The sequence below is a fragment of the Lactuca saligna genome, chromosome 4, assembly GCF_052625555.1.
Source record: "Lactuca saligna cultivar CGN05327 chromosome 4, ASM5262555v1, whole genome shotgun sequence".
Taxonomy (NCBI): Eukaryota; Viridiplantae; Streptophyta; class Magnoliopsida; order Asterales; family Asteraceae; genus Lactuca; species Lactuca saligna.
The window spans coordinates 332,122,411-332,148,530 of record NC_136420.1 but is presented as its reverse complement, the minus strand read 5'-3'; the positions used below and the strand labels follow the sequence as shown (position 1 = coordinate 332,148,530).

General features: G+C 34.6%; 3 protein-coding genes across 3 annotated transcripts; 1 reads left to right on the top strand and 2 right to left on the bottom strand.

The window, feature by feature from the left end:
• Positions 1 to 6,074: 6,074 nt before the first annotated feature.
• Positions 6,075 to 6,725, bottom strand: LOC145040945 (uncharacterized). The gene has a single exon (XM_078988829.1). The coding sequence runs from the start codon at positions 6,723 to 6,725 to the stop codon at positions 6,075 to 6,077; it is 651 nt and encodes a 216-aa protein (XP_078844955.1).
• A 4,124-nt stretch (positions 6,726 to 10,849) lies between these two features.
• On the top strand, positions 10,850 to 12,933 carry LOC145044126 (Leucine-rich repeat protein kinase family protein). Its single transcript, XM_078992955.1, has one exon. It carries the CDS (start codon positions 10,950 to 10,952, stop codon positions 12,750 to 12,752), a length of 1,803 nt encoding a protein of 600 aa, XP_078849081.1. The 5' UTR covers positions 10,850 to 10,949; the 3' UTR covers positions 12,753 to 12,933.
• A 3,600-nt stretch (positions 12,934 to 16,533) lies between these two features.
• On the bottom strand, positions 16,534 to 20,600 carry LOC145044125 (methyltransferase). The gene is made up of 11 exons (XM_078992954.1): positions 20,394 to 20,600; positions 20,191 to 20,282; positions 20,020 to 20,118; positions 19,609 to 19,713; positions 19,421 to 19,525; positions 19,115 to 19,253; positions 18,882 to 18,997; positions 18,749 to 18,805; positions 18,501 to 18,604; positions 17,334 to 17,415; positions 16,534 to 16,752 (listed from the first exon to the last, which is right to left on the bottom strand). The coding sequence occupies exons 1-9, from the start codon at positions 20,536 to 20,538 to the stop codon at positions 18,527 to 18,529; spliced, it is 936 nt and encodes a 311-aa protein (XP_078849080.1). The 5' UTR covers positions 20,539 to 20,600; the 3' UTR covers positions 16,534 to 16,752; positions 17,334 to 17,415; positions 18,501 to 18,526.
• Between the last annotated feature and the right edge of the window lie 5,520 nt (positions 20,601 to 26,120).

Sequence of the window (26,120 nt, the reverse complement as noted above, 5' to 3'; positions counted from 1 at the left end):
AGGCTAACTCCATTTCAGAGATCCAATCCATTACTCCTATCGGGTCCTCTTTTCCATTGAAGGTCGATGGTTTGCAAGTTAGAAAGTCCTTGTACTTGCATCCCATTCCATCATTCCTTCCATCATGGTGGTCTCGCCTAACTATCGGTGGGTTGGCTTGACCAACTGATCCACTGAAGTTTCCACCTTCCGAGTGTCCTTCATTTAATTCAGGATCTTCCACACGAATTGACAGTTCTTCACGATTCTGTTGAAGCAACCATCTAGTTTCATCCATCTGACGATCCAACATTGTTTGAATCATCATTTGCACACCAGCCATGGTTATTGGCTCAGGTGCTACTGCTACAACAGGTCTTTGTTCAATCACTGGTGGTTGATTCCTGTTTTCATCAGCATTTCCAACTCCACTTCTTGTTCTCACCATTTTTGATCTACACACCGAATAAGGTGAAATTAGATCCTTATTCACGATAGATTTTCAAATCATCCTTATCACTCCGAAACGTTTACATGCTAGTTCTAATATTGTAGACGTACGCTTAGAATCCTACACACATAAAGTTTCTAGATCCGGTCGGCAACAGATCTTAGATCCGAACAAATAATATCATATATGGCAACATATAACATTTAGCACATAAAGCATTTTAGGCAATTCTCCTAAAATAAACTAGTGATCGTGTCTAAAATATAACAGACACACATCTCAAAATTTCACTTAGCATTCTAAGTTTAAGTCTAGAAATCCCACAAATTCCTAGTTCGCTTAAACTAATGCTCTGATACCAACTGTGACATCCCCAAAATCTCGGCCAGAAAAGACGGATTTTCATTTATGCTTTTAAAATAATTTCAGAGTAAATCCATTTGATTTGAAGGAATTGCGGAATTTGTTCCCAAAAACAAAACATGATAAAACAATGTTTACCAAAGCATTTCATAAAAGAAATGTATTTTTCATTATATGATCAAAACTCGGGGTGTCATGTTCCGATATAGACCAATAAGCATAAACGATAACATTACAAGTCATTCAACAAATATATACATATACAGACTTGTAAACAAAACAACTGGATGGTTCATCCATCTTACGCCCTTGTGCTACTTCCTGTAATACAAATAAAACTGAGTGGGTCAGGCTTGGGAGCCTGGTGAGCATATAGGGTTTTCAACCCACAATAAATAATTAAATTAATTATTATCAACCAACAATAACCCAGTTACCCATTCCCGTTATTCTCACTTTACGTCCCTAAAATAACTAACACAAGGGACCTAATCTAAGAATATTTTCATCGGGGTGACAACACATGCTGCGGGGGTTCCTCAGCAATATAAGTCAAATAAGGCAACCATGAGGGGGATGGAATACAGCGAATGAACACCCAAGTTCATTAACACCTACAGGTTATGTAACGCCCGCAGATCCGGGCTAGTCAATTTAAAGGCAATAGGGGTCAAAAACAACTTTTCGACAAAAAGATTATTTAGAATAAATAATCTTAACCAAGTTGTAGAATATGTCACAAGGTTTCCGTACATATAAAGAACGCCGAAATCCGAGTTATAACGAAGAAGTTATGACCCGTCGAAGTTTCGCGTCGTAACCGGCACGGCGCCGGGAAGCGTAAATAGTAAATTTATGATAGAGAGAGATTTAGCCTTAGCGCTCTAAACAAAAGTCGTAGAATATGTTAAACTAAGAACATCGATAAAAAGAACGCCTAAATCTGACTTCGTATGAAGAAGTTATGATTTTTCGAAGTTTCGGATTAGCGGTGTACAGCCCGAAATTTGAATTTTAGATCGATTGATTTTTAGCCGACACAACCTAAACAAGAATCGAAGATCTCGTTATTAGTAGCGTAACGATAAAAAGACAGACGAAAATGGACATCGGATAAAGAAGTTATGAGATTTTAACGGACCAATCCTGTCCCGGCCTGTTAAAAAGATAACTTTAAAAATAAAGTCAAAATTAGCTGACGGAGTCTAAACGAAAGTTGTAGAGTACGTCTCCACCTACGCGTGGATATAAATAACGTCAAAAACGGAGTTCGTATGAACGAGTTACAAATTATAATAGCATATTTACGTATTAAAATAAAGTATAAATCATGTATACGTACACATATATATACATATGTATATATCATTAGAAAGGTATCGACGATGCGGTCATTATAAGACTAATGTTGAGTTCTTTCGACATTAGTTTAGTACAAATATCATTAAATCCATTTAAAATAGTATTATAGAGGGGTGTTTAGTTGTTTATATAACTAAAAGGTCATTAAGGAATTATGGAGGGTAGTTTTTGAAAATTCAATTAGTATAAATAAGAGCCTTGGGTTCTCATATTTCTTGCACCATTCTCTTGATTCAAGAGTCTTTCTCTCCTTATCCCCTGAGCATTTCGGTCCCTCGTGATTCGACTTCTCTTTCTGTAGTTTTAGTATAGTAAGGTGAGCGCTGAAGCGCTGCACGAATCTTTCTTAGAAAGATTCAGCGACGAAATTCTGCCCATGCAGAGCCCGACTCCTAGCTAAAATCCCCTTGAAAGTAAGTTATGCTTACCCTATTTTAAATATAGTTTATATTTAAAATTAGTATTGTTATTATAAATTTATAATAAATATTTGAGCTATTATTATGACTTATATAAGTGTCGTTATAATATCTTTTAACTACTCGCGGTACGGGGAATCTGATTTAAAGGGCCGCATAGGGTTGTTGGATTTCAGAAGTGTTATACGCCAAAATGGTCCTGCCCTCCGGTGTTTTATGTCTGGCCCCTGTCTGTACATAGTAGTTGGAAAGTATTGTTTAAACGCTTATATAATAATAATAATAAGACTAATAATTAGTGACGGTAATATTAGACTAAAATCTAGTGGTGATAATATTAGGTTTCGAAGCGCTGTCCGAGTACCGAGTCACCACCTTCTCAGGTGAGTGCATAGTCCATTTCATCTTACACATAGATATGAAGTATTTTATATAAACTACGTGCTATGTGTGCATATTATCTGAATACTTGTTGTCTATGCTGGATGAACGTTTTATACATGTTTTAAAGAATTTAAGTTGTATACGTATTTTATATATACGAATATGTTGGGTATGAGATGGGTAGATGAATGATGAGAGATAGAAGATGATACATTGGCAGCTATAGACTTAGTGCCTATGGGACAAACACCGGTAGCAATGGACTTAGTACCTGTTAAACGTTGGTAGCTATGGATTTAGTACCTGTTGGGAATTGGTAGCTATGGACTTAGTACCTGTTGAACATTGGTAGCTATGGACTTAATACCTATTAGATAAAGACTGGTAGCTATGGATTTAGTACCTGATGAATAGACCATAGCAGCTATGGAATTAGTGCTTTATGAACGAACATTGGCAGCTATGGATTTAGTGTCAGTCCTATAACCCTAGAGGTAAGGGACTTCAGAATAAACGAATGCAGGATAGATGACTCTTAGGTTAAATCCTTAAAGAGTAAAGAAGATAATGGGGATGGGTAATTGGGTTGATTGTTTGATTGAACATACTAATTATATTATTGTGGGTTGAAAACCCTATGTACTCACCAGGTTTCCCAACCTGACCCACTCAGTTTATGTATATCACAGGTGACGAAGTGAAGTGACATTACACTGAGAGATTTAAAAGAGATGTAGATCACTAGTGTAAATCATTGTAAGTTCTGTTTATGCTTATGTTTCGGTATTAACGATGACATCCCAAACATTTTAAAATGAAATAAATACGTTTCTTCGAAAATGTTTTAACAACGTATTTACCATGTTTTTCTGGGAACAAATTCCGCAACCTTTTTATAAAATGAAGTACTCTGATTTTTATAAAGCATAAACAAAAATCGGTCTTTTCTGACCGTGATTTTGGGGATGTCACAGGTTATGAGCCTGCTAGCGTTCCACTGGACTGTCTAGAAAAGTCCGTGGTCGTCATCTAAATTCCGCTAGATGACTGGATCAAAACAACAACGAGGCCTCTCATCTGTTTATTACACACTAACTATCTACCCATGTTCTACCCAACATTTTAGTAGATAAAAACATACATTTTATACATATTTTCAAAACCTGTATAGCATGCTTGATCAATACATTTTCCATATAACAGATGAGGAACACACACATAACACGTATTTCATATAGAAATAATCAGATCTGTAAGATAGAAGAAAGTGAATATACATTCACACACATAACAACAAAATATACACATAACACGTGTCTCGTATAGAATACTTCATAATTATACGTTAGGAGAAAGTAACAACGCACTCACACGTATAAACAACAATATACTTAATACACTCAAACCATACTTGTATTATTATTGTGTTTATGAAAGGTAGTATACACTCACTTGATCAGAAGATGATCGGACAACACTACGACTTGCAAAAGTAGTAATCCTCAGCAGATCTGGAAGATCTCTACAAAAATCGAACTTCTCGCGGGCAGAGCTTCGGCTCGGAAACTGCACTTCTCGGGATCTTCGGGATCTCGGGACTTGCTTCGGGACTCGGGAATATTACCGGGGCTTCGGGGTACTTCTAGCACACAAATCGATGCAAAACGGGAGAGAGAAGAGAGAAAATAGAAACCCTAAACGGCTGGCCCTTCAAATCTATTTATAGGGCAATTTTGGCCATTGCCACGTCGTGGCAACCTTTTTCCACATCGTGGGCTTGGTCGTCACTGCATGCGCCATCCCAAGTTGCATCTGGGGGCCTCCCGGAGGTGTCAGGACATTTGCCACGTCGTGGCACTGCTTGCCACGTCGTGGTCTCTGACAGTTTTGGGGTTTCGCGCCCCGAACTTCAGAAACTCATAACTTTCGCATACGAACTCCGTTTTCGACGTTCTTTATATCGCCGCGAAGGTGAGATCATGATCTACAACTCTCGTTTAGACTCCATTGGCTAATTTTGACTTTATTTTTAATATATTATAAGTATATTACTTACATATTATTTTTAGTAGGCCGGGACAGGAAAACTCCGTTCGAAATTCATAACTCCTTCATCTGAACTCCGATTCCGTCCGTCTTTCCGTCGTTGCACTATTATCGATGAGATCTTCAATTCTCATTTAGATCACTAAGGATAGATATCTATCTACCTTAAATTCACTATTTACATCGCGCTGGGTCGTGCTGGGTCGTGCCGGTTCTGTCGCGAAACTTCGACAGGTCATAACTTCTTCGTTATAACTCGGATTTCGGCATTCTTTATATCTTCGGAAACCTTGTTTCAACTACTAAAACATTATCTAAAGATATCGAGTTTATTTTACACTTAAATTTTGACGCTTATTTTTATTCTTAATTAATCAAACCACATAATTAAGCAATTAAGCACAAAACACATAATACTCAAATAATACACTTTTATTATTTCAAAACGGGTTACAAAGGTTAACCTAGACCGTTACATTGCTAAAAATGGCAAGCCCAGAAACACAGGCGTTACAGTACCACATCAACACGACAATTCTCTACCATTAATATGGGATACCCACCACTAACACACCACTCCACATCATTATTTTTATTTATTCTTAATTCAAAAATACAATAAAATTACATTTTTTATAATTAAAAAGCATTCATTTATAAAAACTAGTGTTTCATTAATTATAAAAATAAAATTACAACTTCAAACTACATTACTTAGTTAATTCAGAAAAAAATTACATTAATTAAAAGAACAAAGAAACATATATATAAAAAACCTAATCGTCGTTCATGCTATGTTGGTATAAATGTTCTGCGACATCTTCTCGAAGATTGAAACACATTTTACTGTTATGAATTTCAACAACTCGTCTAAAAACGCATTCGTTCCCGGTACGAACTGCTCAATTGGAACGACAACGTCGTTTGGATCATACATGCAAATCGCTCGACCTTCATCTTCGATAATCACATTATGAATTATAATGCATGCTAGGACCATTCGTTTAATTCTTTCTTTATCCCAGAGTCGTGTAACATATTTCATTACATGCCATGTCTGTTTAAGGACTCTAAATGCCCTCTCGATATCCTTTCTCGCCGATTCCTATTTTTTTTTTTTTTGTAACAAACTTTGCCTTTTCACTTCGAGGAACCGAGTATGCCTTCATCAATGTAGAATAATCCGGGTATATCCCATCACCAAGGTAGTAACCGTATTTGTACGCATGCCCGTTCACCGTGAACATCATATCAGGTGTTTTGCTAGTCCAAATATCGTTGAAAAGTGGAGACTGGCCAAGAACATTAAGATCCTTGTTAGACCCCACTACTCCAAAAAAGGCATGCCATATCCACAAATCTTGAGATGCAACACCTTCTAGGATGATAGTTGGTTCACCTATATCTCCTCGAGTGAACTGACCACGCCATGCAGTTGGACATTTTTCCCAAGCCACATGTGTACAATCTAGACAATCAAGCATACCCGAAAATCTATGCCTCTCTTCATGAGCTGAATATAATCTCTCAATATCACGTTGAGTAGGTTTGCGCAAATATTCTTCGTAAAAAACCTCATAAACACATGCAAAAAACCAATCTACACATTCAACGGCGGTCCTCTCGGATACTTTCAAGTATTCGTCAGATGCATCGAATGTTATACCGTATCCCAAATACCTAAGAGCAACCGCACATTTTTGTATACTACTAAAACCCATTCTTCCTCTAGCGTCGGGTTTTTGTTTGAAAAAATCATAACGAGATTCTAAAACAATACTAATATGTAAAAATATAGCCTTATTCAAACGAAAACGACGTTCGAAGGAGTCATCATTATAAAGACAATTATCGGCAAAGTAATCACGTACCAATAAGTCGTGTGCGGCTTGGCGATCACGATTGACGACCGCCCTTGTACGAGCTGCATTCGAACTTTCTTTATCGTGAATGTGTTGCACAACGTTGAAGAATGTGTCGACGAATTCTACGTCGTCATCCGAGTCAAAAGTTGTTAGAAATTCAATATGTTTTGTGGAATCAATGTATATGTGTTTTGTGGTTATAGAGAATGAAGATTAGAATGAGGTGTAAGTTTTGGTGAAAATAGAATGTTTATTTATATAGTGAATTGAGTTTGAAAAAAAAAACGGTCAAAATAGCCGTTCAACTGCCAAATAAACTCACCGCCAATCATGTTCTCCGTTTGATTTCATCGTCGGAAGCACGGAAGAGCACGACCACGCCTGACCATGGAATGTCGGGGTGGTGTGCACGAAAAGTTTTCGTGTCCAACTAGACCATGGATTGCTTCGTGCCACAAGGTCTTATAAAACTACATCATCTAAATTTGTCAATTTCACATAAATATCCATGTTTTAAAATGATATTAAGCAACAATAACATTTAGTTCAAACTAGGGAAGAACCCCGCTTTGCGGGGTTGGAAACGCCAAATAATTGGAAGAAAAACAGAAAGATTTTATTGGGTGATTCAAGATTCCATTCCGTGGTTTGTTTGGTTGCGGATTCCTCCAAATTCCATTTTTGATAGATTTCAACATTGGGTTGGTGTAAAGAATTGCATTCCATTGTTTGTTTATAAATATTACCCAATCATCAAATAGAATGAAATTCGAATTGAAGATTCCTTTCCATACGGACCTAATTACATGGTTGATAAATTTCTCTGGTCAGTGGAACGAACTCAATTTCATTCTTTCTTTTTACTAAAAGACCAAAATACTTGTCGTGTATGTTGAAATAAAAGAATTTCCTATAAGTGAAATTTTGAAAATTCAATCAAGTTATCATCTCATCGTGTAGTTGCGTCTCCCATAGAGGTCACATTAAACTTCTCCCTCCATTTACTGTACATGGTACATTGCCATCATGAATTTAACAGTTCAAGATCTGTAGAAAAATTTACATAGTTAAAAATGTTCATGTAAGTGTAAAAATATTCCAATAATCTTGAAATTAGAATCCATACATGTAATATTTAAAGCTAAAGTATATTGTGATGGTTTTACATGGAATAACTTTAACTTGAATATCTTGTTGGTGAAAATCCACCTCTTCGTCTTTCGACTTAATGCGAACTCCAACCTGTTTAAATACACACGCAAAAAAAAAAAAAAAAAAGGAAAACATGAGGAGAATACAAAGGGTTTAATTTGGGTTTTTATAAAACTTTTATTTTCCTAAATAAGGATGTAATCTGGTGGGTGCTTTAATTAATTGTTTTATAGTTATCAGAATCTAAATTTGTTGCTTCATCATGACTATTTCTCCAACAATCCAGCTATATCCCACAAATTCACATAACCATCAATTTAACAGAAGATAGGTAGGCACATTTTTACTAAAAATTACATAGAAAAAGGTACATCCCATATGTTCAAGAAACCATAAATTCAACACTTCTTTGCAGAAAGGGCAATGTGGTTGTAGCAATTGATAGAATATTACTACTTCTACACATAATTCCTATACATAAACCCAATCTTTGTATTCCAAGAGTATGATGATTACAGAAAACAATACATCCAATTTGGAATTTAAATTTCTGGAGATCAAGTATTCTATAAATAATGTACCAGCAATAAACATGAGTTGTTTACCTCTAGTTGGTGCAGAATCGGGAAGAGTCTTCCGCAGATATCCTGGCTGATAAATTAACAGGTTCTGAATACTTGCAAAGGGTGAACTACCATAAACAGAAAAGATGAGAATAGTGGTCAACCTCAACATGGCTGAGAACGGGAAAACTCTCTATAGTTTTGTAGTAATCGACAATGAAAGCAATCATCTTGTGCCCATGTTGTCTTAGTTGCTCTGCATCCATTGCCTTCAGATTCAGCATATTCTCCCTGTTATACACGCATCATCATGCTCAATCTGTGAGACACATATTTGCATTCAAGAAAAACGAAAGACTACAACACTTACATTTTCCTAATGGTTTTGTGAAACTCCCACAGCTAAAGAACTGAAAGATTTTATACTGAAAAAGAACAATCACTAAACTATTTATATGTAAAACCTAAAAAGAAAGAAAACCAAGCAAATAAACATGAGTTATTTACCTCTAATTACAAATGGATCACATATTCTGAGAAGAAGATGCTAATCGAGAATCAAACCCTCCTGCAACTACCTTCTAAAACCCTACTGTTTCAGTCAATCACAATCGACCGCCATGAAGTCCTTTAATAAATTAATTTAGATTCAGGTCTCCAACGCAACACCGCTAGAGGTTTTCATATTCTGAACCACCACCAAGACTGCCATCAAAATTCGACAAACAGAAATAGATAGATAAAGTAAAGAGAGATACCTCTATAGTGAAGGATGTGACTTCCCATGAATCTTCGAACGATTTGTGGTCTTTCGATCTGTAAAAATCATATACATAACCATAAAAGAAGCTCATCAAAAGCAAAAGGCAAAGAAAAAAAAATCACAACAAGCATATGGGAATTGGTTGGATGGTTTAGGGTTCTTAGTGGCATCATTCTTTTTCTTCAAGGCTTCAGCTTCTTGGTTTTTAGTGACAACCCCATTCGCAGAAATAATAAAAGAACAGTCGATTACTAATCATCTCTAAGAAATCAATGTTAGGGCTTTCTTGGGAAACAATGGTAGAAGTAGAAGACAATGAAAATAGAAACATTGGACCGAGCAGATGCATTAAACCTAATCCAGAAAATTGAGGGAGAAGACGAACCAACTTGTTGCAAGTTGTGGTCTTCCTTTGTCGATGTTGGCATATGGCTCTAGCGAATCCGGTACTACGAACCTTTGCAGGAGGTAGATAATGTGGTGGTACTTTGGTTTATTTTGCGCACGTTTGCAGGAGGTAGACGATGCGTAGGGCGGCGGTGATGTCCATTGTGACCATCTTGGGTAAATGGTGGAGGAGAGACTACCGGGCGGTGGTCGCAATGGCAATGAGAAAGGATCGAGAGGAGAGGAATAATGTCGTTGAAAGCCGCTGATGGAGGTAGAGAAGATGTGAAGGTGCGCCTGGGTTTTGAACATCGATCGGATGCTTGTAGATCGAGGTGGTGATTCTCTGGATTGGAGATAAACAGAGATAGCGGTGGAGAATTAACACGTATAAGCTGAATATCAGCACGTATACAAACGTGTACAATGAGTGAAACGAAAATGTTACAGCAAAGCAAAGGGTTTAAAAAAAAAAGAGAAAAAAAATATATTGAAGTGGTCCAATAGGAACATAGAACTGTTCATCTTATACTTGTAAATTAGTATATATATATATATATATATATATATATATATATATATATATATATATATATATATATATATATATATATATAACATATTCTAACACATAAATTAAACCTTTTTGTTTTTTTTTATTCCGAAAATATGAAAGATAAAATTTCTTACTTATATAATTATAAAAATACTAAAATGTTATATTATAATTAAAAATTTTAAAATTTAGTATCAAATATAAAAGTTAAATATTATTTAATATTTATTGGGATAAGTTAATTAGTTAATAAATAACAAAAGATTTAAAATTCTTTCAAACGGTAAAATGAATCATTCATTATCAAAAAAAAAACAACCTATGTTAAAGACAAATAAAAAAATTAATTTATATCGAATTACTGGATTAATCAACCAAACTATAGCCTCCAATAACAAAAACTGGATTTGAGATTGACTAATATATTTCGATTGAAACTATTTTATAGTATCCGTATTTTGATTAAAAAAAAGTTAAATTGTACTAATATCATTAGAAATTAATATTTCATAAGACCAATAACTATTTCTCGGAAAGTGAAAGGGCTTAAAATAAATTCTCCTGGTCAAAGTTTTACACACTTGAGAAAAGTCAATGCTCTTCCCTCCTTATCCTTCTTCTTCACCATAACATCACGCAATTTCTTTTCTCAGACTCCCATGGAGAAAAACCCTTCAATGGCCCGTTTCAGAGGAATCTTTGATTCTGTAATACTCATCACTGTTGCCGTTTTCCTCTGTACTCAGTCATCGTCGGTGGTCGCAGAGGACGATGAGAAGTGTTTGCGAGGCGTGAAGGATTCGTTTCGTGATCCAGACTTGAAGCTTCACTCCTGGAACTTCAATAACAATACCCCAGGATTCGTCTGCACATTTGATTTCATCGACTGTTGGAACGATCAGGAAAATCGTTTGCTTACGCTCAATCCTATTAACTTAGGCCTCGCCGGAACAATTTCACCGAGCCTCGAGTTTTGTCTGAGCTTACAGAATCTAGAACTCTCCGGTAATCGTCTCACCGGTTCCATACCCAGGGACCTTTGTAAGTGGATGCCTTATTTAGTCAACTTAGATCTATCAGACAACCAATTGTCGGGAGAGCTTCCGGATCTCGCTAATTGTTCGTTTTTGAATAAGCTTGTCCTCTCCGGCAATCAATTTTCTGGTCGTATACCACCTCAGTTCTCAAATTTCGGCAGACTATCTGAGTTTTCGGTTGCGAACAATGCTCTTTCTGGTCCGATTCCACCAGGCTTGTCGAGATTTGGTTCGTCCTATTTTGATGGGAACAGTGGACTTTGTGGTGAGCCGCTTAGCAAGTGCGGTGGTTTAAGCACGAAGAATCTGGCGATAATTATCGCCGCCGGTGTGTTTGGGGCAGCGGCGTCGTTGTTAATAGGGTTTGGGTTGTGGTGGTGGTGCGTGACGAAATCGAAGCAAAGGAGACGCTACGGAATCGGCGGAGACGACGATAGCAGTAGCTGGGCAGATAGGTTGAGAACTCACAAGCTTGTTCAAGTCTCTTTGTTTCAGAAACCACTTGTGAAGGTCCGATTAGTCGATTTAATGGCTGCAACAAACAATTTCAGTAAAGAGAGTGTCATCATTTCATCAAGAACAGGAACAACCTACAAAGCCATTCTCTCCGATGGATCTGCTCTCGCGATCAAGCGACTTAGCAAATGCGACCTTCACGAGAGGCAATTCCGAGCTGAGATGAATCTATTGGGTCAACTCAGACACCCTAATCTGACTCCATTGTTAGGTTTCTGCACAGTAGAAGAAGAAAAGCTCTTGGTTTACAAATACATGTCAAACGGAACTCTCTCTTCCACATTATCTAAACAATCAAGCTTACTGGATTGGCCAAGTAGATTTAGAATCGCCCTTGGTGCAGCAAGAGGCCTTGCTTGGCTCCACCATGGCTGTCGACCTTCAATCTTACATCAAAACGTAAGCTCCAACGCCATATTTCTTGATGAAGATTACGACGCTCGAATAGTAGATTTTGGATTAGCTTCCCTCATGAATTCTAACGAAGGTAGCTTTATCAACGGTGACCTTGGTGAATTCGGTTATGTAGCTCCGGAATACTCCATGACCATGGTTCCTTCCATGAAAGGCGATGCTTATGCTTTTGGTGTGGTGCTCTTAGAACTTGCAACTGGTCAAAAACCCATGAATGTAACAGCTGCTGAAGAAGGGTTTAAGGGTAGTTTAGTCGATTGGGTGAATCAGCTTTCAAGTTGTGGACAGATGGAGAATGCGATTGATAAGAATGTTCATGGAACAGGTCATGATGAGAAAATTGTGAAATTCATGGGAATTGCAGGTAATTGTGTTACGCCTCAAGCTAGATCAAGATGGTCAATGTATCAGGTTTATGAAGCATTGAAGAACATGGGACAAGAATTAGGGTTTTCTGAACAATATGATGAGTTTCCACTTCTTTATGGCATGTAGAATCATGTCTATTCATTCGATGCTTATAAATTATAGCTATTAAATCCAGCATATATCTTCAAGAATGCTATTTGGGTATCATTCAAAATCTGGATTAGAAGTTAGTATTTATTATTTGTAGTATATAATAAATGAAATTTGATTATTTTTATGATACTAAATGATTCTCAATTAGCCTCCACTTCCACTTCCATTTGATCATTTTGATGCCATTTTAGCTTTAACTTTGATAAACTAAAAACATGAAATTTACTGTCTACAGCTATTAAAAAAACTTTAAAATCATGAGCTATTATAAGATCATTTTTATTGTTTTAATGATATATATATTTTTTTTTATTTTGTAAAAAAAAATGGAAATAGAAGCTGTAAAATAGGAATTAGGAAATGATTGATGAACAAAATGAAGGACGAAAATGACCTTAGGTAATATCTTCTTAAGTCAGCATATCTCGACATAAAGGATCTACCTAACTCGCTCCCTTTTACTTGTCTTCATGTGCTGGTTTTGAAATATGTGACTTTATACACATGTCATGTTCGCATATTATTATTATTATTTTTATTTATTATGAGGTTATATTAGTTAGAGTACTTAATTCGGACAATTATACATTATCTTTTTATTTAATCTAGACAGAATGACTTGATGACTTTGATGAGTTAAGCCAAAACAACCGACTTAATTGATTAAGACACTAACCTTTTACTATTGTGGAATTTATTATTTGGAAATATGCAAGTGTAAAATGATGATTTAGCTACAGTTTATTTAGTATAGGAAAAAAAAAAACAAAAACAAAACAAAACAAAACAGTTCTTATGTATTATGTATATAACAGTTTATTCGTACAAACATTGTTACTTGTTCATTCACTTAACCCAAATTCACAAGAAAAAAAAGAATCCGTTGTCATCCAAATTGAAGAAACACGATCCAAATACAACACACACATTAACACGTCCATTCTTGAAACCTTTGATGCAGATGTTAGCGTCGTGAGCGCCACATGGACGCCACCTAAATGCACGAATATGTTGTAACTGCTAAAACATGTTATATCATATTATAGTGGTTCATTATGAACAAAAATTATAGTTTGTTACATTCTCAGACATTAAAACCAGAAAATCAAGTAAATACCTTTAGTACTCGTATCATTTTAAATGTGAAGAACATCAATCGGTTTGTCAAAGATTTGTTAAGGTATTCTTCTTCAAGTTTGGTCCAAATACCTTTAGCACTCATTTTTTTACTAATCTATGGAATTATACGCTCACTAGTGGGTAGTTGCAAAGTTGTTAGTACCTATTCCTATGCTTTTCAAACTCTATGGATAAGATATTTGGTGAAAGCTTGTCTAAATGGTAAACAATGCTATGAACATGATTCTCTCGAAGAAAAACTACTTGATGGAATCTTCATACTCGTTCCACTTCTCAGCCATAAGTGAAGAACACGATGCAACATACGAGCCACTAACATAACTAGATTGGATAGAGTGGTTACCTGAGGTGGTTAGACTCAAGATTAAGAAAACCCAAAGCTCTTTGATATATTTCGTTGAAGATCGTATTCGGTATTATAGCTTTGATAACATATGTTGTGATTTTAAATGCTAAAAAATAATGTTATATTTTTTTTGTTTGTAAAATAACATTATTTTTTATGAAGTTCTTGTATTGTGTAGTAGTAAGTAATAAATATCATTCATAAAATGATTTTTTACAAATTAAAGTAATTTCGGAATATATGTCAAGACCATTTTAAGATACTTATTTAAAAGTTGCTAAAGTTAAGACTTTTTTTTTTTTTTTTTTTTTAAGTCTATAATTTTGTATAGGAATAGGAATGGTACGTTCCATTGATTTTTCTAGGCATATATTGTAATAAATATAATAGATTATATAAATTAAAAGGAAAAATTACCTACTTTGCCAAATAAGTGGGCCATTTGATTATGATAGTTTGACCACTTATAATTCTTTTGGGTTATAAAAAATCTTCGAAACCAATTACCTGAAATTACGAGAGGGATTGAGAGTGGGTCACTCATGCATGCAATGGTATGTAACCCAAAAGTAAAAGAAAGGTGCTTTTAAAATTTGAATCTGGACCCAAATTCTTGAAACTTTCAAAATCAAAAACTATAAAAGAAAACACGACATGTAAAGAAAAGCTAAAGATTTCAAGAACAATAAAAGAAGACAACTAGAGAGTGAGACCAACTTTATTCATTGTTCGAACACTTCCAAACAGGTGAAATTATTCTTGTTTATTCTCTTTGATATATATATATATATATATATATATATATATATATATATATATATATATATATATATATATATATATATATATATATATATATATATATATATCTTTGATTATTGGATAATACATGATTGATGAAAAGATAGAATCCTATGGTTTTGAACAGTTTTTTTATGACTATTTTAGATGATGATGGGGAGAGATATTTTCCCAAATTGTTTTACATATTTGGATGCAACTCATGTCCATACAATTTTAATGCACACCAAACACGGATAAGACTGTGTATTTTGACATGTCATACGTAAAACACAAAGACTTTAAGTTATAATAGTTTGTTGTTATTAACATTTTTTTGCCTTTATTTTGTTTTCGGTTTTTATTAAACGGATGATTATAAATACTAACAATTGGCACCCGTTAATTGTGATTTTAACATCATATATATATATATATATATATATATATATATATATATATATATATATATATATATATATATATATATATATATATATATATATATATATATATATATTTCATTTTAACGTTTATATTAATTCAATCTAAGCTGCTTAATTTGTTTTTTTTATCATAACATTTATTACTTAATTTGTGTCAATAAAAAATATATCAAACATGGCATATTTTCAGTTCCAACTTCCATTATTCTTTATATCACTATAAAATACGGCTTTTTTTCTTTATATCATAATAAAAGTATATTTTTCATTACATCATATTGTTGAAATATTCAATAATTTTATGGACGTTCGAATCCATATGAATTTATTAAACTACATATAAATATTCATTGAACCTGAGAACTTAAATTTCTACCAATTTCGAAACTATTCACACTGTTGTAATTGTTATATAAAACTGAGTTCTAAAATAAGGTCTTTATAATTTATCTCAATGGAAAATATCATTAAATTACAAAATTTGACCAATTTATTATTTATCTATATAAAATGTTAAACGACTTTACCTAAACTAACTAATAAGATAACTTTAAGCTCACATTTTAATCAAAACCCATAATATCGATCCAAAAAAAGTAAGTTGTATATTTTCTTCAACATATTAAATAAAACTTCAATCGAAACATGAATAAATTTTATGAAAGTTAGTTCAAAGTGCATGCAAGTACAATTTGTGACATTAAAAAATACATTTACAAACCGTTTAACTTCTTTCTGTTGCATCTTAACTTTTTTTACTTATTGACCATAATCAACGGTAAAAAGATTACTCATTTTAATCCATTTATAAAATCACCTATTTAAGGATGCAAAAAAAAAAAAAAAAAAAAAAAAGAAGATTTGTTGAAAGAAGAGAAGCCCTAAAAACATATGCAAAGTACTTTACTTAGGGAACACAACCCACGTAACAACAGGAATAAAGCTCAAAGCTAAAGCAAACACAATAAATACACCTTTAACAAATAAATACATCTTTTACCTATCCATCACACTTAAAAAAAAAAAAAAAAAAAAAAAGAACTATATTAATTAGATTTCATTAACTTTTCATCTAAATCCCAAATTCATGAATCTTTCAATTCAAACTTTGAACATTCTTACTTTCTTTCCAACAAAATGAAAAAGAAAAAAGAAAAAAAAAAAAAAAAAAACTTGTTGTAGATCCGATATATCCATGTACACGAGTCTTTGAATCTAAGTTTAGGCTCGTTCAGGCGTTTCTCTCGCATTCCCAACTTTCCTATATAAAAAATATATATATATATATATAAATAATAATAAAAAAAAGTACAATGAAGTACAACCTTTACACAGTGTCGGATCCAGATAATTTTTTTAACGGTCAGACTGAAATGATATAGGACATATAAATCGGAGTATATAGAAAACACACTACAAGCTAAATTTGGAATTATTGTGTTTGATTTTGTTTTTTTATACATAAAAATCAGAAACAATTCCCAATCCAACTGAAATAACTAAAATGACATGCATTTACGGTTTACATTCTCTTCTATTTATCTTTTAGTAAACTACTAGTTAATAAAAAAATTCCAAAATATTAAGAAAAAACACAAAAACCACCAAATATGATGGTTTTTCCAAAGTAAAAAAAGAAAATGATTTTATTTTTTTGGTTTAGTTATGGTGAAAACAGAAACCAAACCGAACCACAAGGGTATATTAGTAAATAATGTCAACATATACGGGAGTCATTAGTCCCATGCATAAAAAAAAAATCATGCAAAAATTTCAGCTTGCAGTTTTATGCTTCATTTTGTAAAGTTTAGAATTGTTTTGGAGGGTATTTATGACATTTACCTGTTGTGAATAGGATCCGGTCCATTTGGTACTCTTCTCTTGCTCACGTAATTGACAACCACCGGCTTTGAAACACTGACACCTGGAATCACCAATTCCGGAGTTGTGATTGTGGAAACATCAAATAACAAAAAACAACAAAACCCCACCAACAATAATCCCCCAAAGAAAACCACCCTTTTGTTTCCTCCCATCACTCGTTAAAAAAAAATTACCAAAATACCCCTCCCCTCTTAGATGTCTTCTCCAAAACAGAATTTTGAGCACTCAACAAGACTTGTAACAGTCATAGTGGTTTTGGGATGAAGATAATGCATCTATGATTCTATCTCTATCTCTATCTCTCCCTTGAAAGAGAGTAGTATAAAAGAGAAGGTGTGTGTGTGTGTGTGTGTGTGTGTGTTTTTAACTTGAAGGGTAAGAGTGACCACTTTTTTTTAAAGATGGAATACTACAAGCAATTCTGTTGCACTTTTTCTTTCTACAGAGAGATGTTATTAGATAAAGGGTAAAAAAATAGATTAACTTTTGACAAGCATTCTTTGCTTTAGGTTGTCATTGGGTCCACAATAAATAAATAAATTACCATTCCTTTATCAAGTGAATTTTTATGTACTTGTTGTGATCCAAACTCCTAAAAAACATAATCGAGTTAAAAGTACAGTTTATAAATTCTATAATTTTTTTTTTTTTTTTTTTTTGTACTTCAATTATTGGGTCCTTGAATTCAAGATTCTTCTATAGTTTTTTTTTTTGCAGCTTATGAAAGGAATGTTTGAAATAAAAGTGTCTAAAGTTTAAGGTATGACTACTTCTTTATGGTATCTAGATTTGTAGACATGTTTCTTTTCTTTTCTTTTATTTATTTATTTATTTATTTTTGTTGTCTTATGGGAATAGATACAAAAGAGTTTGCCTTCTTGTAAATCAAAGAATTATATAGTGGTCCAAAAAACTAAATGTTTTTATAACTTTACTAGGAATATTAGAATATACATCTTGTCCATAAGGCTTCATTTAAGTTGTAAAGATTCAAACTTTACTTGATTTGGGTTTTGTTTTTAAATTCTTTTTGTGTTGTAAGGATATAAAAATGAAAATTCCAAAATGGGTTTCTTATAATTTTTGAAAGTTCTAATTTTGAAAGTGAAAAGAATGTTATAAAACCTGAAATGTGAAGAGCTTCTTGAAGCTTATGATCTTCTCTTCTTCTGAGCCCATGTGGGCCCATATATTGCCAGGTGTGTCCTTCCAAAACGACGATCAGCTAACTACAATTTGCAGTTAGTTATAAAACCATAAGTTTATATTCGATCATTCAATGCATATATGATAAAAAAATTTAAAATATATATACATGGAGTAGATATTATAATTTTAATTAAAAAGTACATATTAACAGTTATAGGAAGTACCTTAACAAGACCCCCACATGTTTCCAGCATGTTGGTTCTGAATGGATACTCCACAACCTATGGAATAATAATTAAATATAAGATACCAAAGGTGTATATAAAATTTGATTAAAAAAAAAAACATAAAACTCACTACAAAAGAATCATCCCCAATGACAGATGATTCTGAAATCTGCTTCATTAAAATCTCATAATCCACTTCCATGTAAGGAGGTGTGACACTTATGTAATCAAATGGTCCATCTTTTCCTGCAAACAAAATACCTTTTTCATCTACTCATATTTCATAAATATATATATATATATATATATATATATATATATATATATATATATATATATATATATATATATATATATAATTACCTGAAGATTCTTTAATGCGCTCAAAGTAAGTTTCCACACGAACTGTGTGTATAACAGAATTATCAAGAAATCCAGTCCATTCTAAATTAGGGCGCAGAACATCGGATACAACCCATGGATCCATTTCCACAAAATGGACCTAAAAAAAGTTTGAAACAAAGTAGTAAGCTTTTGCCCATAATACCAACATACTTACCTTTTTCTTTACATATATAGCAATGTATTATATTCATAATATGTAAGTAGATTGCTATTATAGGAAAGAAAGAAAGTAGATTGCTATTATTGATTTAAGAGTAAAGATACCTGAGAGCATCCTCTGCTGATAGCTTCTATGCCAACAGATCCTGTGCCACTGTATAAGTCTAACCATCTTCCAGGCCTTAAAGATGTAGGGCATCCACCAGCAGCCTCAAGAAACCAAACATTTTTTTTTCTTATTTTAATACAAAATTTATATACTTGTTCATCAAGGGTAGAATTGGAAATAGTACCTGCAAAATACCAAAAGCTGCACCTTTGACTACTTCCATCATTGGGCGAACATCCATGCTCTTTGGGGATAGTAATTTCTTCCTTCTTGCTGTTCCTCCAAGAACCTGTAATTTTGTAATGTTATAATCTTGATAATGCCCTTTGTGATCCATTCTCCTGTTTTTAGGTTTTGTTAATTCATGGAATGTTTTGTAATCTGTATAAGATTTTGTGTGATTGAGTGATTTGTTAAAACAATAAGATTCACTGGAACTGTGAAATTGAAGAGATACAATATAGTAATCAATTAATTTTGATTTCTATGAGAATTGGTTCCTATAAGATAATCATCATGTTTGAGTAATCAATATAGTAATCATTTACATCCTTTGAGAATTGCTGTAATGATTGAAGTAACAGATTCTACACACCTGAAGCAACTTATGAGTCTCCCTAGGCTTAGCTTGCTCATGTGGTGCTCTGACCTGTTTCCCTCTTCCAGTCTTTTGATGCTCTTTATTCCTTCTCGACTACATAAAACCCTCAAATCAATACCTACAATCAGTTTTACACTTACGAGAAAGAGAGAGAGATTGACTGACCTTCGAAGGAGTAGGTTCAGAGAGAAATTCATCGGGATCGAGACCGTATTGTTTGAGTAACTCCCTCTTCTCTTCCGTGGAATTAGGCGATTCTGGAATCAAAACCCCCCAAAAAAACAAATTAATCCGTTATAGGTGAAGAATCGAGAACCAACAAATGGATTCTGTATAGATAGGAGTGGAGATGGAGTTGAGAAACTTACTGAGAGATGACGAACATATGATGGTTGAAGGCCGCCGGCACAGCCGCGGAGTGGAGATTAAGGAACGGTGGGTGAAGAGAGTATAAGGATTATCGGCAGTAACAGGACGCCATGAAGTTGTCGTGGGTATTGCAGAAAACGCCATGAAACCTTAGCCGAGCAAGCCCTTGCTAATTACAAGTTTTTCCTTCACTAGCAAACCAATATTATTACCGTTGGTGTTGGAAGGTGGATTAGTTATCTAAAGACTAAAGAGGATGCACAATCATTTTGGTAAATTTTATTTACCACATTCTACTTTTATACTTACTAGTAGTTTAGATAGGAAAAAATATTTTTATTTATTTATTTTGTGATTTTTTTTAAATTAGGAAGATGGAGATGGTGTCATGACGACATCAAGTCACTAGAGTTTTCCAGGTAGGTGTTTTCATAAGTCATATGACTTATTAAACGGGGATCAAAATATCTACGAGTGAGGAGGAGCTATAGAGTACAAAGTGAACATGGTTTGTTGGATCAGAGACTAAAATCTGCTACCGATCTTCCTTTTTTTTTTTTTTTTTTTTTGCCTCATTGCTTAAATTCATTGTAAACCTTTTTTTTTATGAGTTTAGGTTTCCTAGTCAGAGATCTTCGTTTCTTTACATTTTGTTTGGTTTTCTCAAAGATCAAAACACACCTACCATCGTCTTATCCGGACTCATCCTCAAACACTCCGTGAACTACAACCTCCATTCACTCTAACATCTCCACTCATAACTACCTATGGGCAACATTGTGTTTTGTCATAGATTGTTGTCATGAACTAAGTTTGTGAGACCCTACACCGTTTCCTACAAAACACCATCCTCTTCAAATGCTTCCAAAGACTTCTATTTGTTGCAAAAATCCACACACATAATCAATCATGACCTTTTCTATTCGCCATAAAACGCATGCACACAAAATCAACCATGGTTTAATGACATAAATGTCATTCTTCCAACAAGGGGGAAAGACGTAAAAAGAAGAAAAGAAAGAGTTTGTGGCTTACACAAGGTAAAATTGCAATTTCTAGGATGGTGTAAGAAACATAAAGTTCAATGAAAAATAAACTAAACTCCAGGAAAGTGTTCCCTTAAAATTGCAATTTAATTGACATATTAAGACCATGATCCTATCTTTACAATTGCTTAACTTAAACAAGTGACCTCTTTCCTTTCATTTGTGACCATTAGGTATGCTCCCAAACAACCTATTGTAATACCGATAAAAAAAATCATGATGTTGAGCATAACTCAAATCATGTAGATTAACCTAAGAAAAGACAATTAAGATAGATATGAAACCCAGATAAAAAAAAAAATATAGAGATATCATAAATTCAGTATGAGATGATAAATCAATCCAAAAGATGAGGCATGAATGATAGAAAGGATGGATATGTATTTAACCGAAAACATGAACACTTTAAGTCGTCCATTCTATGGGTAAGTCAAGTTTAGTTAGAAAGTCATTCCATCCCCATTTATCCCTCCCCCTTCATAACTTAGCTTTCACTATTGAAGTGTGTACACAATGTGCCTCTCATGATTACTGAGATTGTTGCTTAGTCCTTCTTAAAAGCTTGATTCATTCGCCTATGGATAGTCGGGTGATAAAAAGATAACTCTTTTGTCTATATGTAGCCAAAATCCCATAAAAAGGGAACTTCCTGACGTTTTGAATTTTAGCTAATTGGTTAGTCAATTAGACAAAGCCTTACTTTTAACTTGAACATCATGTTAAAACAATTAGTAATCGCCATAGGTATTATTTGATTTCGATATTTTGGAGCGTGACGCATAAACCATGATGTTCGTCGAAAAAGAAGTTGATATGAATGTGGGAATTGGTGGGTTTGAACTTTTGAGAGGATTCAATGAGAGATTTAGATAGTTAATGTCTACTTTCAAGCTCTTGAAGAATAACGAGAGGTTGATAGGTGGGGTGGGTTGTGATGGTCTTGGTGGCTTGTCTGTAACATATGTAAAATTTCATAAAATTTAAACTTTTCAAAACAACCATTTTTCTATGGAAGTATTTACCAAACCCATTGTTTCCAAAACATTATTTAAAATCAGAATCGTTCTCAACATAGTTTTCAAAACTTTGTCATTATCAGAGTATCCCATAAATCATAAGTCCAAAAATGCAAGGATGTGTACGGTCACACTTTCACCCTGACAAGATCCATTGAAGTACCAGAAACCATAAACCAAAATTGTAAGCACGAAGCTTAGTGAGTTCCCACAAAGTACCAACACCCAAACTGATAACATATACAAATAACATGCTCAAATACTCATGCATGGTCCAATCAGCCTCAGACTGGAATACCAGGCATGTCTACGATGGGACCATCCATCCCCCGGATGGAATACCCTCGTATTATAAACAGTTTGGTCTAATCAACCACCAATGTAACGACCCAAAATTCAAGACCAAAAATTTCTTTTAATAAAACATTACTTAAAGCAAACTCATCAATCCAAAACATAAACAGAGTATTAATTTCCAAAACACATGTTCGTTATCAGAGTAAAACATTCCCAGGCTGTCTAATCAATGGTGTGTGCCATGCGATCACCCCGAGCTCTTCCCTCCGCTACCGGAAGTACCTGGAGCCAAAACTGGAAACCGTAAGCACGAAGCTTAGTGAGTTCCCCGCACTACCACATACCATGCATAACCACATATTGCACATACTGGGCCACACCTGCTATTCTGGGCCTCACCCCCTGCCTCGGGCCTCACCCTCTATAACGGCCCCGCCGCTCCAGGCCCCGCCTGGCTTCGAGCCCCGCTCGGATACAGATCTGTTTCACTTAGGCCTCGCCTGTCACAGGGCCTCACCCGCCAACAAATAATAACACATAAACATATCACAACACATAAGCTAAACTCATACGACTGATCCTGCCCTAAGGCCTCGCCTATCTTGGGCCTCGCCCTTGTCCTGCTACTGATGAGTCATGGAACCCCGTCCATGCTCCTACTGGTAGTGAGATACGGGCCCAACCCACACTCACTCTTTCCCTAACTTGGGCCTCACCCCTGTTCTGCTACTAATGAGATGTGGAACACCATCCACACTCGGCTATTGGTGAGATACGGGACCTCGCCCACACTCACCTCCCTACCAGGCACATACTGTTGGATAAGGTGTCTAAGTCCATAACTATTTCTGGTATGTACTTGACCCGACCCGGCATGGTCCATTTGGGTTGCATGGCACCATGCAATTGGATAGACTAAATGAGAGAAATAACACTTGGAGATTATTAATATATTATAAGTTCTAATATATTAATAATATTATTTGATTAGTTTGATCAAGAATTAATTTAGAATTAATTAAGTGATCAAAAGATAACTAATTAAATATATGGGTTGATTGTGTAAATCATCCATATCTTGTATAGTGGGCTAAAAGGCTCCATGGACTATCAAGTTGGGTTCCACCCATAGGATGCTCCATGGATGCTCCATGGGAGTTACAAACCCATGGGTCATGGAAATGAAGAGTCATGACACATTAGGGTTTAACCCTAGATGTGTCAACACTATATAAGTAACATGTTCTCCACCCAAAATCGGCTACACTAAGAAATAAGAGGGCTTGGCCGATTTTGAAGAAGTGAGTATTCTCTCATAAGTTCTTCCAAGAGCATTTGGTGTTGTGTGAAGCATTTGAGGCATCACACTTGGGGTGCTAGGCTCACAAGGTTTCAAGGAACACAAACAACAACAAGGTAAGTTATTCTATCTATACTTTATGTTAAAATTGTTCCCCATGTATGCTAGATAGGAATATAACCTTGGAATTCAACTTTGCATGATAATTAGACAAACATAGATCCAAGGTTATTAGGGTTGCATGTACACTTAGGAAGTGTTAGAATGCTCAAAACCCATCAGTGGTATCAGAGCCTAGGCTTGTTTGTTCTTATTTGTGCTTAAAAGTTGAAAACAGAATCGGAAATTTTGCTGTCTGCGAATGGACTCGTCGAGTCTATAGGGGGGACTCGTCGAGTCCATGAGTATCTTCAACCAACTCGGCGAGTCAGTTCGTGCACTCGGCGAGTAGGGTCAACTGAGTGCAGATTTTCGATTCAGTTGCTGGAAATGAATTAGAAACATTACCCTAAACTGTTTTGGTAATTGAAAACTTGTTTTTGGTGGTGTAATGTCTTTGCTAATTCATTTACAACAACTAGTTATCAAAATTACAAAGTTTTATGTAATTTTTGATTGTGTTCATATTCATGTTCTTGTTCTTATGATGTTTTAGATGATCATAGGAATTATTTGTAACCTATGTGGTAGATTAATTCTTGGTCATAATGTGTTTTAATGGAGTCCATAACTTATCCTTAAGTTATGGAAAACCAAGAGTCACACTTGAGTTAAAACCATTAAGAAAACACAAGAGTTAGAAAAATGAAGAGTCTTCATTTTATTACTCTATTAAACTCATAAGTTACAAGAAATGAAAAGTTTTGAAAGTTACAAAACTTGCCCTCAAGTTTTGGAACAAGTAAAGTTAAGTTAAAACTTTAAGTTCCAACCCCTAGAATTTTAAAAGTTAAAATTCAACCCTTATACTTATATTATGATGATTTAATAATTATATATATATGTATAAGAATAAAGTCGTCTTACCGCTAGTACGCCTCATTCACGAAGCCGGTCTATAAGGTGGGTATAAGGTTGTTGCCTATAAAATGGTGACTTAATGGGTGAATATTCTCACCCACCGCTTGCTTGACTGGTGGAGGGTCGTTAGCCGAACGGGTAAGACAAGGACTTATAAATTCACATTCAAAGTATGATGAATATAATAAAGTAACTAAATGTTTATTAAATTCCCAATCTTAGTTACTTTAGGAAAAATGTGAATAAGGTGCTAATCCATGAAATTACACTTTACACTTTGTCTAAGTCATTGGTGGAGCGTGTGTGGTTAACCGGCACACTAACTTGGACTTAACAAGGTAGGTAAAGGGTGACTTAAGGTTTATTATAGTATCGGTGGAGCGTGTGTGGTTTACCGGCACATCGATTGAGTGATAAACTTTAAGGGTACCTAGTGATTTGCATGGTTACTTCACACCTCGTTTTGTGATCCTCGGCATCCCAGTCACAAAACCTGGAGGGCACTCTCGAGATTGAAACATGCCTTTGAAAAGTTCATTGGATCTCAAAGAATCTAGGAATTTCTAAAACCAATAAAAACTAAATATTTAATATTTCGGTTTTCGTGGTGGAAATTGGTGAATCGTCATTCACCTACCTTTCAAATATGGTATAGCTTAGATTACGGCATACCTCTTCTAAGTTATATTATATTGTGATTGGATCCTAGCCTTAATATTACATTTGGGTGTTTTATTAAGGACTCTCTTAAATCTAAACTAAACTTGTTCTTCTCTTTCAGATGTCTTCAAATAATGCTTCTGGCTTGAATCCTAATGGCTCCTTTACTCTTATGAGTTTGTGTGGGAAAGTCACCTTTGATGGATCCAACTTCAATAAATGGATCAGAAACATCAGGATGATTACCCGCTACGAGGACAAAGAATATGTCCTTGACAAGGAGCTTAAGGAAATTGATGAGTCCACTGCAACTCCCCAGGAGATCGCTGACTTTCATTCTCATGAAAGAGATGCAACCAAGGTGGCTTGCATCATGTTGGCCACCAT

Excerpts from the sequence above, each read along its gene's own strand:
- LOC145044125 (XM_078992954.1), bottom strand. The coding sequence starts at position 20,538 with ATGGCGTTTTCTGCAATACCCACGACAACTTCATGGCGTCCTGTTACT. Across the intron at positions 19,526-19,608 it reads CAGCTTTTGGTATTTTGCAG|GCTGCTGGTGGATGCCCTAC; the intron begins GTACTATTTCCA and ends TGGTTTCTTGAG. Across the intron at positions 18,605-18,748 it reads CATGTGGGGGTCTTGTTAAG|TTAGCTGATCGTCGTTTTGG; the intron begins GTACTTCCTATA and ends TGCAAATTGTAG.
- LOC145040945 (XM_078988829.1), bottom strand. The coding sequence starts at position 6,725 with ATGGGTTTTAGTAGTATACAAAAATGTGCGGTTGCTCTTAGGTATTTG.
- LOC145044126 (XM_078992955.1), top strand. The coding sequence starts at position 10,950 with ATGGAGAAAAACCCTTCAATGGCCCGTTTCAGAGGAATCTTTGATTCT.